The sequence below is a fragment of the Penaeus japonicus genome, unplaced genomic scaffold, assembly GCF_977035675.1.
Source record: "Penaeus japonicus unplaced genomic scaffold, GWHDUDI00000001_assembly GWHDUDI00000034, whole genome shotgun sequence".
Taxonomy (NCBI): domain Eukaryota; kingdom Metazoa; phylum Arthropoda; class Malacostraca; order Decapoda; family Penaeidae; genus Penaeus; species Penaeus japonicus.
The window spans coordinates 1,032,632-1,050,131 of record NW_028234436.1 but is presented as its reverse complement, the minus strand read 5'-3'; the positions used below and the strand labels follow the sequence as shown (position 1 = coordinate 1,050,131).

The 17,500-nt window shown below is 38.4% G+C and overlaps 2 protein-coding genes across 9 annotated transcripts in view; one reads left to right on the top strand and one right to left on the bottom strand.

Annotated features, from left to right (window-relative positions):
* Positions 1 to 6,112, top strand: part of Arc42 (Activator-recruited cofactor subunit 42) — a 13,448-nt gene extending 7,336 nt beyond the window's left edge. The window contains exons 5-9 of the mRNA XM_086530693.1: positions 1,664 to 1,855; positions 3,117 to 3,260; positions 4,025 to 4,152; positions 4,769 to 4,864; positions 5,371 to 6,112. Coding sequence (XP_086386819.1) covers positions 1,664 to 1,855; positions 3,117 to 3,260; positions 4,025 to 4,152; positions 4,769 to 4,864; positions 5,371 to 5,583 — 773 coding nt within the window. The 3' untranslated portion in view covers positions 5,584 to 6,112. The remainder of the gene's footprint in view (positions 1 to 1,663; positions 1,856 to 3,116; positions 3,261 to 4,024; positions 4,153 to 4,768; positions 4,865 to 5,370) is intronic.
* A 5,937-nt stretch (positions 6,113 to 12,049) lies between these two features.
* Positions 12,050 to 17,500, bottom strand: part of LOC122256433 (carboxypeptidase D) — a gene marked incomplete at its 5' end in the record, with an annotated part of 26,828 nt that continues 21,377 nt past the window's right edge. For 5 of the 8 annotated variants that reach the window (XM_086530687.1, XM_086530690.1, XM_086530692.1 and 2 more), the window contains 1 exon segment: positions 12,050 to 14,873. In XM_086530687.1, the coding sequence (XP_086386813.1) occupies positions 14,727 to 14,873 (147 nt within the window). 8 annotated transcript variants of the gene reach the window in all.

The following is a 17,500-nucleotide window of genomic DNA, read 5'->3' as shown; positions in this document are numbered from 1 at the left end:
CCTTGGCCAAATATCTTGTCACCGGTGTCTGACACAAAAACAACGAAACGTGTCAGGACGTCATCCAGTGCGAATGGGTTAAGGGGTATGGTTATAGGTTGATAGATGGGTATGGTGGTAGGTTCTTAGGTGGGTATACTTATAGATTATAAGTAGGTATGTTTGTAGGTTTTTGGTTGGTAGGCAGGTATGAGTGCTGGTTGAAAGGTGGGTATGGTTGCAGGTAGGTATGTAGGTATACCTGTAATTAAGATATAGGTTACTTTCCTCATAGAAAATAGAATAAGTGACTTGTTTATAAATAATGTATATAAGTGTCATTTATGTGGGGATGAAAAATCTCTCAAGAGTCCATTTCCCTAACCAAAAATCATTTGATGCTGCAGTACCAGGTGTTTTATGTACTGCCTTGATAGTACTATAGTTTATAGTAATACTGAAGAAGAAAAAAACAAAAATTATCCTTATTATATTTATATAGCAATGATAGCAACCTATTTGAAATGTCATTAACCCATTCACGCCGGGTGACGTGATAGCTCGTATTGTGGTTTTCGCATCAGACGCCCTGGACGCGCTATGAGGGGATGCCGCGCGCTCGGGTAGAGCGAGTGGGCAACCGAGGCTCACGGCTTGTGCGCCCGAGAATCTCAAGGCGTTAGGCTTATGCGTTCGAGAACCCCAGTATTCCGACTGCGCAAAGCCGGAACTGCCCAGGCGTGAATGGGTTAACCCATTCGCGCCGGTTGACGTGCTGACACGTGGTCGAAAAAAGCCCCGGACCCGGGTGACGTCCTGGCACGTGCTACATTTTCGGCCCGCGCGCCGGGAGGCCAGTAGCGACGTGCTGAAACGTCCGCATTAGAATGATAGATTATTCTTAGTACAATTCGATTTTCATACTTGATTTGTCTTAGCTACTTTAGTTTATCCTTCTAAATAGTAGAAAATGGGATATAACGTAATATGAATGACGTCTCAGGTACATACGTAATCTTGATTACGGCATGGTGATTTCTGTTTCTGATTTGTTGAATATGATGATCTGAGTCGAAAGACTATCGTAAAATCAATTGTAATTGGCCGAGGAATAAAAAAAAAAAAAAAAAAAAAAATTATATAACATCTTTTTGTTGCCCCACTAAAAGAAAATGACACTTGAAAAAACATTGCTGTTACTTGCATTCACTTGTATGCACATGTATGGTTGTTCATATTCTCTTTCTTTTCGTTTAGGAAGAAAAAAAAAATTGAAAAAAAAACTATGTTTGTTACCTCACTAGAAGAATGCTTCCACTTCCCATTGGTATTACAACATAGGAGTAAAGAATATGGAAAAAGTTCAATAGAATAACACTAAAAAAACAGTGCTATAACATCTTTTTCGACTGATATACATCCTCTGAACATAGCACTACTTTCTACACATGATTACACTTTAGACGCAATCACGCAAACCGTAAGGATAGGGTGGGTGAAAAACGCTCTGCGAGCGTCAGAGCGACCGCGCGCAGCGGGAAAACACCCCGGCACGAACGGTTGCGCGCTTGAAATCTTCCCGGCGTTATCGGGAGTAGGCGAAATTCCGCCCCGGCGTGAATGGGTTAATAAAAACAAAACTCTCCATCAATGAATAGATAGACATTCTCATTTCTCTTCCTAGGCAATGGCAGCGACGCAGGTGCAGCCTCCACCACGGCCAAGGGGCTCACAGAAGACAAGTTCCTCCTGAATGGCACCAAGGCCTGGATTACCAACGGCTACGAGTCGGAGGCTACCGTGGTCTTTGCAACGACTGACAAGACAAAGAAGCACAAGGGAATCTCGGCCTTTGTTGTGCCGAAGCCCACGGAAGGTAAGGTTGTGTGAAGAGTGATGGTGAAGGAGGTGGAGCGTGAAGGGGAAGGTAAGAGGGAGAGTGTTAGGAGGGGAAGGAGGAGGATGGGAAAGGGATGCTGTCATGGGGTTAGGTGAGCCTTCATGAGGTTGAGGGGCAAAGGCAAAGGCATGACTTTTTGGCATTGATGCTACCAAAACCAGGTAAAGGTCAAGGTGTAGAGAGGGTATGAGTGAGAAGCAGGCAAAGCAAAGGGGAAGGTTGGGAAGATAGGGTTCACAGTTTTTTTTGATCGAGTTTGGAGTCAATTTGGAGGGGTGTGGGGGGTTCAAGAATACAATTGGGGGAGGAAGAGGGATGGTACTGTCTCAGGATATGGTTTGAAATGGGCTGAGTGAGAGAGGGAGGAAGGGCAATGCTGGATTACCAGTTAAGCAAAGTAACCATGTTCTTAGGGTCCAGGTGAAGGATTGTCACTATGAAGTATTACAGGTGTAGCCATCCAATCTTGGGCAATTCCAGATTCATGAAAAGGAGCCAACAAGTTTTTATGAGAGCAGCAAATTACTGTTGTTCGTAAGTGCATCTTCATGCCATAAACCAGCTTCAGAGTTTATGTTGCATTTGAGTGGCAGAAGGAACACCATTGGAAACCATTGGAGTGCCATTGGAAGTGCAGAAATGGTACCATTTCAAGGGTTGACTGAACACCATCAGAATGACTGAACCAGGAAGCACTGTGGAAATGGCAGTGGGCAATTGGAAGAGCCGATGGGGTGCCATTGGAAGGCCCTGAAGGACACTATTAGAAAAGTCAAAGAGGTACCACAAGAAGGGGAACTATTATTTGGCTGTGTTTAGGTTACCTAGTGATAACAGTCTTAACCCAGCCCTTAGAAAGGAGAGACAAGGAAGTTGATGGATGTTTGGGATGAGGGTAAAGGTAGCTTGGATAAAGGGTTAAGGGAAGGGTAAAGGGTAAAGGGCAAGGGGAAAGGGTTAAGGGAAGGGTAAAGGGCAAGGGGGAAGGGACAGAATGTAAGAGCTCAAATCTACAGTAGGGGAGGAAGGGCATGGAATTGGAGATATTATTGTGATAATTACTTTGTGTGCTTCCATTGTAATATTATGATTAGTGTAATTTTTTTATCTTTATTGTTGTAGTTGTTTTCAATAAGTATTGTTATTACGTATAAAGTAGTTTAATGATACAGGATATTGATATTAATCATATTCATTTTCCCATTATTAATATAACTACTATTACTTAACCCAACAGGTCTATCCCTTGGCAAGAAGGAGGACAAGCTCGGCATCAAGGGCTCGTCCACATGTAACCTGATCTTTGAGGACTGTGCTGTGCCTTCTGCCAACATGATAGGCCAGCCGGGTATGGGCTTCAAAATTGCCATGATAACTCTCGGTAAGAAAAGCTGTATTTTGAATACACATGTACTTAACCCATTCGTGATGGGGTGGTAATTTGTCTAATGATGCTCCTGCTGTGACAATAACAAGCGCACGCAACCTCAAAGTGCGAGATCTCTACTGGTGCGATATAACACTGCATGCACCTCTCAGAGCGTTTTTCACCCATGACATGATAGCACACCATTTAGTGCGAATGGGTTAAGAAAAAAGGTTGACAAATTTTATCACTTGACATGATGGACCCTATGATATTGCAGTTTGGATCTGTGTAGCATGGTTCATGGTCTAGGGATGAAATAAGTTGCTGGAAAGTATTATCAACCACTTATGAACTATCTGATATCAGAGAGTGAGGAGAAAGTCTATGTGTTGTATGACCTCAGATATTGAACATGACAAAACTCATGCCTGTACTTGCTCAGAAGTTCCAATTAATCTAGTCACTTCATCTCCTTGCAAAAAGACAAAGAAACTAGAAATTACTTTTCTTTAACCTCATAATTGCTTGATTAGGTGTTCTGGCTTGCCCTTCCATGCACAGACTTTCATCTTTCCACTTTCTTTAAATTTTTTCACCTTTCATTCATCACTAATGGTGCTTGAATCATCAACTCTGCTGCTCTTTCTTATAGAAGCAATATATATATATAATGTGCTTAGTTTTAAAATAGCTTCCTGTAATGTAAGTTGCAGCTATACACTGTCCATCACATTAGTTTAAAAAAGATAATAATAATAAAAAATAATTAATTGCAGATGCTGGAAGAATAGGCATTGCAGGCCAGGCTCTAGGCATTGCACAGGCATCCCTTGACTGTGCAATTGACTATGCAGGCAAGAGGCTAGCTTTCAATGCACCCATCTTGAAAATGCAAACCATCCAGGTGAGAGAATTAGTATTATTTATAATATTTGTTTTCTAATAGCTAAAAGTACGATGATTTATGGATAATGTAGATCACAAGTAGATTTTTTGTAGATCATTAGCACTCTTATAGTTATGAATGGGATATAATGCTATGTTGCTAGAATGATAGCATTACCATATACAATTTATTTCTACTGAAGCCAGTTATGTAAAAATATATTTTATGACCAAGAAAAACAAAATGTATATATGTATTTAAGTGTACCATTATATACTTTTATGCACATTATTATTATAATTATTGTTATTGTGTAAATATTATTATTGCTATTATTATTCATATAATATTATTATTATTATTATTATTATTGTTATTGTTACTATTATTGTTTTTGTTATTATTATTAATATTATTATTATCATTACTATTATTATTATTATTATTATTATTATCATCATCATTATCATTGATATTATTATTATTATTAGTGTTATTATTATTATTATCATCATTATTGTTACTGCTGTTACATTATCATTATTGTTAACATTAATATCATTAACTTGATCTCAATTTCAGTTGTCCCTCTTTTTTCATATTTTACCTCTTTAATTTTTCACTTTTCTTCCAGAACAAAATTGCCGACATGGCGCTTAGAATTGAGTCGTCTCGCCTCCTGACGTACAAAGCCGCAGCTCTTAAGGATGAAGGAAAACCTTATTCTAAGGTTGGTAGCTTTTGATTACTCCTTTTCTGTGCTCCTCGATTTTTTATTTCAAAAGTGAAGAATTTAGGAAGTTTGGCATTGAGGAATATGGGAATTGCATCATTTGGAGTATGATTCTCGAGGAATTCAGGGAATTTTAAATATTTTGGAAGATTTTCATAATTTAGGTGTTTAGTTAGTAAGGGGTTTTGTAATTTGGTAATGGATGAATATTGAATTTGGAAATTTAGAAATATGAGCAGCATTGGATGTGAAGAGTTTGGTTATGATTTTTTTCTTTTCTTTCCTGTCTCCACCTGCTTGGATGCCTTCTCTCTGTCTTTGTTTCTATGTCTTTGTCTCTTTGTCTCTGTATATGATTCTCTGTCTTTATGTCACTGTGTTAATCTTTGTCTCTCTGTCTCTGTATCTATCTTTGTCTCTCTGTCTGTATCTCAGTGTCTCCTTCTCCCTTTCTCACTCTCATTTACCCATCCTCAACATTGTTCTCACTCTAACCCCCACAGTTTGCAGCCATGGCCAAGCTGTCAGCCTCGGAAGCGGCCACCTTCTGCGCACACCAAGCCATCCAGATCCTTGGCGGCATGGGTTACGTGAGCGACATGCCAGCTGAGAGGCACTACCGTGACGCTCGCATCACCGAGATCTACGAGGGCACGTCTGAGATCCAGAGGCTGGTCATCGCGGGCAACCTCATCAAAGAGTACCAGGCTCTCTAGGGAGGACGAAGCAGGAAGGGGAGAAAGAGAATCGAAATGAAAACTGTGGGAGAAAGGCACGGAAAATTAAGGCAGGGATGAGAAGGAGGACTGAAAGGGTTAGGAATAGATGTATATGCCATAGGAATTCTCATCCCTTATGGAATTCATTTCTGTTAGCGAAAGGAATCCTACATATCCTTATACCAGGTGCTATGGAAGTAAGGTAGTGGTATAAAAAAAGGGATGATTATTCTGTGTGTATATATATATATATATATACATATAAAAGTTTTACACATGTAAATACTGTCCATACACACTTGCTCTTCTGTGGATATGTATGTTCAGTGATATTAATACCTTTTTTTGGAATTGATTTTATATATGTTGGGATACAATACAATGAATAACTTTGTAAAAAATATTTGCTAATATTATATTTTGAACTTTCTATCTCACAGTTCATTGGCAACTTGCAACGTATCAATGCAATATTATCGTGTACAGTTATTTGCAGAGTTTAATATAAATAAAATATAGATTTGTTTGTGGATATTTTATTGTCACTGTCCTTCAGAATTTGTTTAGAGGCACATCTTCAAAGTATATATATATTATTTTTTTTATTACCCAGAATAAAGCTCAGTAAAAATACCTGTTCAGTAAAAATCAGTTGTGTATATTATAAATCAGATTTATACTTTCAGTATAATTTCTAGTGTACAATCTAGTATCTTTCCACATCTTGTACTGCCTACCACTGCAAATAACAGAAATGCCACTCACAAACCTGTTGGAGATTGCAGCTACTACAGTATTTCTTGCCTCAGCCCAAGTAAAGATATAACAGAAGCCTGCAAAGAGATTATTGATATGGAGATGGTTTGCAAGTTAGTGTCTGAATTGGTCCGGGAAGACAATCAGTTCCAGGCAATTCATGAGACAAAAATTCTGTAAGCATTATGTTTGATATTGCCTAATATTTTAAGAGAAGATATCAATATCTGAGAAGCTTAATAACAGAAGAAGGCTTATCCAGTACACTGTGATATTTTGTAGGTTGTAAAAAATGCTAAGTTGCAGTTAATGTAATCTGCATATTGTAGTTGTTTTTTGAGAGCATCATAATGCCCTAAATAAAAAGACGACAGTTTTGCATAACTCAAAAGCTATTGGATTAGAATATCTAGAAAATTATTACTATGTAAATAATTTTCAATTAATTTTACTGCATAATTACTACACTGCAGTGTATAGACCCTGCCATTAATCATCACAATTAAGCTGTGAGGACAGATGGGTAATCTAGAAAGAGATTAATTTTTAGAATAGAGGTGATTAACAGTGAATCACAGTTGATATTACTCCTATTGGAATCATCAACATTTTCATGGTACTTTCGATGGGAAAAAAATTAGATAAAGAGTTATTTATTCTTTGATCATCACAGATTTTGAATAGGAGTTTCCTTATATAGACATGGGAACAAACAAGTAAGTTAGCAAGTTAATTTATTTGTATCCCTTCCAAATTTACAGGAAATTCAGAATGTTTACTAGTAGTGTTGAAACTATTGGATTTGCCACAACTTATTTCACTTAATTACTTCAGAGTTAAATTGAGGTCCCTATACTCTAAACACGAAGGATGTAAGTAGTAGTAGTTTCAACAAGGACAGAGGTTCAACAGTAGTTAAAGTGTCTTACAAAATGAGTTATCAGCAGCGTCCTTACCTGCAATAATTGCCAAAAATCGCTTGCTGCCATATTTCCAATTCTATTGCCAAAGATCTCCACCCGCACACGCGTACCAACCTATCCAATAGGGCCGCCAACAAGCATACGCGAGCTATCGCCGAGTGGCGAAAAGGCCAAATATTTCCAGATTTTTATTTTATGTCGTCTCATTCAGCTGTTTAAAGAGTATTTACAGCAAAATGTAGGTAACAATGAAGTAAGATAGAATATTGCATATTTCAAGACTCCAGTTCATGCATGAAAATGTAAAACAAAAAACTTTTTTATCGGCAGCGACACAGTCCTGAAATCATTTCAATTTCGTGTGCGGAGCATAAGCACTGTCGGGCGTACGACAGCGAAAGTGTCGTACTGCTCGAATGAAACCAGCCGTCACGCTCACAGAGCGACCCGTGCATGTGTGGCGCGCCTTTGAAAAATACATTTTACAGTTATTTGCTTCTTCCTCTAACGAAAAATACTTTTGAGGTCATAGGACACGACAAATAGATTGTTTCTAGTTTGCTTTGATTTATTCATATAGGCATGTGAATTTGAATAAGGTATTATGATGTTAACATCTGCACAACTGCTATTTGAAGAAATCAACTTTTTTCATGCTTGAAGTAGCATCATGTTATTCTGATTCACATGCCAATATGAATTACTTAAAGCAAACAAGAAATGTATATGTCGTGTCTTATGAACTCAAAAGTGTTTTTCATCTGAGGAAGAAGCAAATAACTGTAAAAATATAATTTTTCAAAGGCGCGCCACAGAGGCACGGGTCGCTCTGTGAAGGTGGCGGAGCATAGACACCCGACAGTGTCTATGCTCCGCCCACCAAGTTGAAATGATTGCGGGACTGTGACGTGTAGATAACGAAAATGATGTAGTGGGGATTCGGCTAAGCTATGGTGCACCCGAGGTCAGGGAAAGATTTCAGCGGTACCTCAACGCCGAAGGTACAGTTACATTGCAATACCAGACACATCTGCAGCACTGAAGAGCTTCTTGGCTGTTATCACTATATATCTGGTGTGCTTCTCTTACATACATCATGGGCATTAATTGTATATTTTGTCTTCTTGCTCTTTATTATATATATTATCCTGTGAAACCATAAAATTTTGTTATTATTTCCGATGAAATTTCTGAACTATTTTCTTTTTATTGTGTTTTTGTTTTGGCGAATATAGTTGTAATAATGCATTACTTGGAATTCTTGCCCTTTGAATTGATGCATGGAATTTTCAATATGAATTAACAATAAGTGAAAAATATTGGTTGATTTCTTTATGCTTGATTTGTAAAAATATCACAATTAAGGGATATATTTATTATTTACAATATTATTGTACTTTTTAACTATAAAAAATGTACTACAGCCTTGAAAGTGGCACCAAATCACGTTCCTCCCTGGTGGCTTGTGCAGCTGAAGTCCGTTCTCACCGCCTCATATTGTGCGCTTGCACGATGGTTCTTAGTTGCACTGATCATGGCCTTGTTCTGCTTCTCGAGAATTACGGCAACCTCTCTTCTCAAGCCATCGTGTCTGCTTCATGGAATGGAGACTTTGGGGACCCTTAGGAGACTCCAATATACAAATACTATGTTGAGTTTTGCCTTGAATCTAGAAGTAATAGTAGTTCCTTCCTCTGGCTGTTACACTTTTGTTTTGATTGAGGGATGGTAAAGCTCGCAGATCATTGTATTCTTATCAGGAGCACCATTTATTAGCGTTGGATTCTTTGCCTGGAAAATGATGTCATCACCACAGATGGTGCCCGCCACTCTCAGGTTTTTGCACTCCCAGTGGCAGTCGTAAGCACAATGAATCTGGGGACAGGAACCTACCTAGAAGGGGTTCTGAATTCCACCCGTGTCCGGTTGGAATTTGCCTGTCGTGTACCGGTTCTGCTATACCAGAGCATTTAGGCCGGTGTCTGCCTAGAGAATTTGTCAGTATCACAAGTGAGTCCACTTTGTCGAAGGCTAACTTCATGTTGATAAAGGTTACTTGACGCCGGTGTTGCAGTGAACCCGATGCGTGCAGTACCTGGTTTTTCTGCCCGCTATGAACCCATACATTCTGTGAATATCCTTTTGCACTGCTTGTGTACGTACCCCTCTCCCATATTGGGATAGAATTCTCGTCGAGGGAGGCAAATCCATGAATTATGTTGGAGGTCCCCGGGACTGGTGACAACCCCGCAGTCCACTAAGACATCTTCATGGACTAACCCATTAGAATACACATGAACATCATTAAATCGTGTTACACTATATTTTATGGCCTTGCCTTGCTTTGAACTGACCTGGCTCACACGTATGTTTATTCATAGATATTGGATCCATATTAATCTTCTGGTGTTCTAACGGCTGCGCGTAACAAGATCTCTGATGAAAATGACAATAGCCCTACAAGCCATAATTTACAATACTATATCGAAGCTCCTTCATATACCCTCGCTTACTTTATCTATACCATGCCCGAATGCTAAAACTGCTGACTATGCCTCTCACCAACTTTCTTCCACTGTCCCTCTCAACTGCTCAATAATATGTAATCCTGTCTTTAGTGTTCCTTTGACACCCAACAATTATATGTAGATTCTTTTTACATGGCACCAAACCTCCCGCGAGAGGAAAGAGAAGGTGCTTCTGTTCCTTAATCCACAAAGTTCTGATTGTATATAGCCTGTTCTATTTAGAGCTACTCCAGCTCCTATTCCACTTAAAGCAAATGCCTTTATCTTACACTTCATTAATACATCTATATCAATACGACACTGCATTATTCCATCTTCTGTAATAACCTCAGGTTACCTGACTTTGTAGTTGGATTTCTGAACCAATGCCACCGAGTTCCCGCGGGGATTGTCTGTAAAACTTCGCTATCATTAGTCAAGTATGATTAGATAGGTAAATTCTATGGAGCTAGTTATTCCTGAGGACGGGTTAGGGAAGTATGTTACATCTACATCAATGCGCCATTGCATTATTCCAACTTACAGGATGTAAAAGATATGAATGGGTATTATAGTTTTCCATTTCTTAGGTAGTCTACCTTCCAAAGGCCTAACACATTGCATAAATCTAATAAGGGACTGTTTTCCATTCTTACAGCCTGTGACAACCTGTATGTACTGCGAGACTCCTAGCCACAAGTATCTAATGTTCCTGCACTTCTTCCTTTCTCATTTGTCAATATTTCTCCTCAGCACCTCTTGTCAGTGTTTTACCATCGTCATTTAGTATCTGGGGCTTTTATAGTCTGTCGACGTATTGTATTTGCTTCCATGCACTATTGAGAAGCAGAGGCAGCTTAGGATAGTAGTAATTATTAAGATAATGATAATAATTCTTAAAGAATTTAGGATGTCACATGTTACTGCATCTTCTCTACAAGTAGGAGGCCACATATGAACAGAATGCAGCGTCTGTCCCTCCAGCAGTTCTTCACCGTCTATCCACTGCAGGACAACATGTTACTTCCTCGAAAACTTTTATTCTGTAGAGTATTTGCATTTCAATGGTAATGATCTGATGTGAACAGAGGTTTGTTCCTCCCAATATTTTATTTCTTATATGGCTATCCTGTGTTTTAACTATGGTTTTCCTCGCCGTTTTCTTAGCAACCGTCGCAGTCATGAAAGCCTTCCTTGTGCGTATTTTCTCCAGTCTCCGTCCTCCTTTCCTCGCAGATAATCGGAGTTCAGTATCGTCTGGTATTTGAGGGCAATGACCTCGTTAACTTTTCTCAAGGCAGGATCGAGGAAACAGCTGTTTTTTCCTGCCTTTCTCGCTGGCAACATTCTAGGACAGTGGTCTTCGTTGCGCGGCGAGAGAGAAAAAGAGAGAGATAGATAGATAGAGAGAGAGAGAGAGAGAGAGAGAGAGAGAGAGAGAGAGAGAGAGAGAGAGAGAGAGAGAGAGAGAGAGAGAGAGAGAGAGAGAGAAGGAGAGAGGGGGGGGAGAGAAAGAGAGAGAGAGAGAGAGAGAGAGAGAGAGAGAGAGAAGAGAAAAAGAGAAAGAGAGAGAGAATTCATCAGTGATCAGAGAATCTACAAATTATATGATCTAGATCCAATATATATTTTTCTTGCGTACCCTTGTGGTCTATGGCTTATATAGCTCCCACTCTGAATATGCCCTGAAACTTTGGCTCTCTTGTTAAAATAAATAGTGAATAGCTGTGGGTCATACTTACCTTCACTTCAGGCGCCTCAGAATCCGTTTCCATATATATGTATATATATATATATGTATATATTTATATATATATATATATATATATATATATATATTTATATATATATATACATACATATATATATATATATATATATATATATATATATATATATATATATATATATATATATGTGTGTGTGTGTGTGTGTGTGTGTGTGTGTGTGTGTATGTGTGTGTGTGTGTGTATATATATATATGTATATATGTGTGTGTGTGTGTGTATATATATATATGTATATATGTGTGTGTGTGTGTATTTATATATATATATATATATATTTTTTTTTTTTTTTTTTTTCTCGTTCGGCATCGGTATTACTGCTGCCTGTAACTGCCTGATGCCTTCCATCATCCCAGCACTTCCCATTCTTTCGTTGCTTTCATCGTTCATCATTACAGCTCATCATTAATCATCAGCATCACCAATTAGTTAGTTAAAAGGATATGCTATCAAAATTAGATTTACAGTTACGGAGGAAAGAAACGCCATCATATTTCGAATCTTTATTGATAGTTAGGAAAGAATTCGCACAATACAATATCTTTTTTTTATGTATATATATTTTTTTTCATTACAATGATCCCATTTCATGTAATCCAAAAAGAAAAAAGAGGAAATATACAGCTTACAGCCAACCGCGAGAAATATATTCTGATGTTAACCTTGAAATGTATTTCATAATTTTATGACGGATTCTTAAAAAGACAGGTACTAAATGTTTTTTATTATCTATTTTATGTTTATGTTTTACCTATTATTTATTCTGTTTAATTATGATTATTATTGTCATTATCACTATCATGATTATCGTTACTTTATGTTCATTTTAGCTTTGTTTATTGTTTTATTATTATCATTATAATTAACATCATTAATTATTATCATTAACATTTTATCATTACAGTTATTTTAGGCAGATTGTACAAGGTGGGTAACTATGAGAAAGACATTACAATTTATTGGATCACAGAAAGGAGACACAGAGACTGGCAAGGACGACGAGCCTAAAAAAAAGAGGAAAAAAAGCGCTCTTTCACTCTGCCTTTGTCTCGAAACGACTCTATACTTTTACCTGACAACCGTTGTCACTACACTGTCGAGAGGGTGGAGTATCGAGTGCTAATATACTAAGGGCTACGATATATGATATCATATCACCTGATCATGGGTTATGTATAAGGTATAATGATCCATAATAATAACAACAACTCACGTTATCATCTAGCTTAACAGGTCATTAACAGTTGTGTTATGACATTCCTAAAAAAAAAAGAATAATTCTATACATCCCTCTCCCTCCCTTTCCAAAAAATAAAATAATTAAAAATAAGTTTGTATCCCCTAACAATGGATGACTTAAAGAAGACGACTTCCTCGCAGTCCCGGTTGAATCTTTTCACAAGGAACCTTTGTGTTTCTGCGGGCTCGGGACGTGTCTCTCTATCACTACAAACAAGGCAATTAATGGCAGGCAGACGTGGGTTGGTCAATTAAGAAACGCTACAAAAAACGTGGAGGCAAACGTCCGTAGAGTTTTCCTTCTTGTAGAACAGCGCACCAGTCTTTCAGAGGGAGTAAAATAGACTAACAAATGCTATAGAAGTTAAGCGTTCCTCCCATGGGCTGTGACGACATTCCCCATATCATTATTATATATGTGTGTATTTCAAAACTACATCAAGTCGGGATTCCCTCTAAGGACTGGTGTCGCGGGACATACTAGCATCAGATGAGGTCGAGAAAACGGACTTATCAACGTTTTTTAATTTCTATTTTTAGTTAAGCCAAAAAGGAACGCTTTTTTAAAATTCAATATGGCTATATCCACGAAACCGTAATGTTTATCGCCTCAAACGGATGCTCAATATGTCTCTCAAGCGGAGTCTGCCTCATCACAGTGCTCACAAAAGTTCACACGAGAATGAACAACATGTTACCATCAACAATCAGAAATGATATGAAAATAACCGAGTCATCTATACATGTAATGGGCAAATAACATCATAACAGTGATGTGAACACTCTTGTTAGCTGGAACGTGTGCATAGTAGGTGTTTTTCGCCTGTGTTCTCTCGGCCACACCGTGAGTGGCTAACAGAAGACGGTCGGAATGCGCAGCTCGACTTTGCATGAAGGGGGAAGGTCGTATTTCATTTATATTCTCATATGTGTTAGTTTATAATGTTGATAATTCTTCTTCAATTCAAAATCTGAAAAGCACGCAAATTGAACGTTTCTTGTTTTTTTTAGGTATCTTTTTCTTTTTATTATTTTTATATACATTTATTTTCAGTCAGCTGTGAGGTGTGTTTCACGTGTGCAATTATCTTTTTTGATGTGATTTGCACTGCACGTACGAACGCGTTCTGCAACATTACGACCGCGAATGCATCTTGAAATTCTGTCAACTCGGAATGTTAATGAAAAAAAAAAGAAAAAAAAATCAATGATACATCGCACATTCTTATGTAACATTTACAAACTACCTTAAAATCTACGGTCGGGTGCGATCTGTAGTAACAAGCGTAATAATAAAATAAATAGTAACAATTCAAAATATATTAATATATATATGGTATGTATATGTTTATATGTATATATAACTACTATCAGGTAATCAAGGAATCACATAGATGAACCTAGTGGCTGGCTCCTTTCCTCTGAACTTTGGACCGCCGAAGGGATGAGACGAGGCGAACGAGCCTAATGCCTTTTGCTCCTTACAAAGCTAATGCCTAATGCTTACGTACTAAGTTCCTCGCAAACTTCGTCTCGTTCCTCTAAAAAGCTACTCCGATTCGCATCGCCAAAGACTTAGAGAGGGACTGAAAGTTGTTTTGTTTACTATCGTTAATCTATTTGGTTCTTTTGTGCATATGTCTGCATGGCACCTGAGTAAGGTTAGCTAAGAGGAGAACGTTACTACAGGCTTTTTGTTAATGCTCGGGTGTCCTTCTCATGCACTAATTTCTATTACTATCATCATCATCTTTTTTTTATCATTATTGGTCTTCCTTTACGAACGGACAACAACAACAACAATATAAATAGAAAATCCATAAATAAAACAAGGTGTCGAGGCGGGTCGGCCCTCCTGCCGAGGCTCGTAGCAGCTGTCCCGCTCTCTCAGCTGACGCTCTCCCTTCGCCGCCGCCGGCTGCTCCGCCTCAGCCGAACATGCTGAACACATTGGATAGGCTGTCGCCGATGGACGACAGGAAGCCGCCGATCCCGCCCTGGGGCTGAGGGGCGGCGCCCTGCGACTGGCTCGGCCCGCCCACGTACACGGGCCGCCGCTGCTGGTCGATGCGGTGCTGTGAATGGGAAGGCGGGTCAGTACAGGCGCTCGCACCGGCGGGAGACAGGCGCTCGCCGCTCTCCTCTCGGGCGCGCGAGAGGCTGTCGTCCTCATTAGTCATGTCTGTTTATATACTATCTCTCTCTGGACATGTATAGTGAAAGCCATGGGTCGAGTGCCATGCATTTCGGCGCCTGAGCCTTGGTCGGCCGACGCCAGTTCGTTGGTAGTTGTCGTTTCCTCAAGATTAAAGGAGATACGCTCACTCGCCGTCTCCTGAATGCGCTTCCGAGTTTGCTTTGTCAGCATTTGAGGAAATAGGATTGCTATCAATATTATTATCTTACTTTCATCAATATACTTTCTGATGAGATTTTATATCTTAGTTAAGTGACAAATTTGAAATGTAAATTCAATTATGAGAATGATTACAATAATAATGAACTGGTGTCGACGTTTCGTAAGCTTACACAACATGAAGAGAATGGACTAACGAGTAGAAATATTTTCAAAAGATTTCCTAGTTCTCTTAAACTGTAAGTTCAGCTGGACCTCAGGCATGGAAAGCAGAAGCATGGGGTTATATGCACGTGGCAAACACACACGCATATCTATACATATACAAATATACAAAAATACTTATGCATACCTATATGCAAGCACAAACAGAAACACATACACACGTATATACTTAATATATATATATATATATATATATATATATATATATATATATATATATATATACATACATATATATATATATATATATATATATATATATATACATATATATATGTTATATATACATAAATATATATATATATATATATATATATATATATATATATATATATATACATATATATATATATATATATATATATATATATATATATATATACATATATATATGTATATGTATATGTATATATACATAAATATATATATATATACATATATATATATATATATATATATATATGTATATATATAAATATATCTATATTCATATATATATATATATATATATATATATATATATATATATATATATATACATTCACACACACACACAGACGACACTGCAACTAAAGTAAATAAAGTAGAGGAGGGGCCTTCAACGTCGGCCGCGCTGTCCACTGGAGGGCAAAGTGTGATTTTCAGTCAGCGCTTCTTTCCTTCGAAGGCAGTTAATGGTCCAATCGTAATATCATTGCGAAAACATTATTATTTTCACGTCAGGTGGACGGTGTCTCTCTAAAGCAAGTCCAGAGTGGGTGGTGAGCAACAACATCAAAGTTGAATCCCCTTGATCTAGAGAAACACATGACGGACACATATCCTCGTAACCACACTGAAATGGCTTCTCTGATACGCCACCAACCACAATACATGCAAACACACACACATACACACGCATACACACACACACAGCAAGTCGCAACCAACCCCAACCACAAACCACACGCTACAAGACCACACTACATGCTACCAACACAACTCACCCGAGAGCATGCACCCCTCCTGAGCCACATGCAAGCACACTTCATTACCCAGAGATCCTATAAGAACCGGAAACACAACTCATATTTGGCCGCCAAAGCCACCTGGTCTTGGGATCCGCACTTGCTCTCGAAGTGTTGGCGAAAGGAGAGGGACTTCACTAAGAACAAACCTAAAAAGGCTTCGTGTATTATTGTCCGCGTTTTTGCTTCGGCGACGCTAAAGCACCGCCATAGATGACGTCACTTAATGTCAATCAACTCACACACACATATATATGTATATATATATATATATATATATATATATATATATATATATATATATATATATATATATATATATGTGTGTGTGTGTGTGTGTGTATGTGTGTGTGAATGTGTGAGTGTGTGTGTAAAAAGCTCGAGTTGTGCCTCTTTCTCTCACAGGATCTCTGGCTGTCCCGTACCCGCGTGCCTTCCCCGTGGCAACAGCGGCTTCCCTCCGCCTTCGGTCCGCATGCAAGCGAGCAAGCAAGCAAGCGAGCGAGCGCATCACAACCACCACCTGTGTTGACCTCGATCCGCTATGTGTCGTCCATGCACCATGACGTCACACACGCCCGCCCGTTGACCTGACCTGAGCTGACCTTCCGAGCAATCCGGGATCTGGCCGATCGTCTTTTGTTTTGCGAGGCGGGTCGTTTTATAATGTTTATCATATTGTGTTATTCACAGGTTTTTATTTCACTTATATTTTGTTTTCTCTTCACTCTGCTCTTTCCTTCAAGAACAGTCGAAAAACAAATCCGTTTGAGACAGGCGTATGAGATATGCACGCGTCGTCGAAGCGTAAACACTGAAGGCTACGTTTCAGTGGAAAGACAACATGAAAAAAGCTTATTTTCAAGGTCTGAATCGAAGACTGAATATCACAAACGAATGAAATAGAACTCCTTTGCTACTACGATACATCGACACTAAACTTCTTGCTAAATCTAACTATTAAAGAATCGAAACATATAAAAAAATCTAGAACCGCATTGGAAAAAAATTCAATTACCGTTTCATTTCATTTTAATTTTTTTTTTTCGATAGATTATCACAGACAAGACCATTACCATGTTGCGTTATAATTACTATTAAAAATGGCGGATCA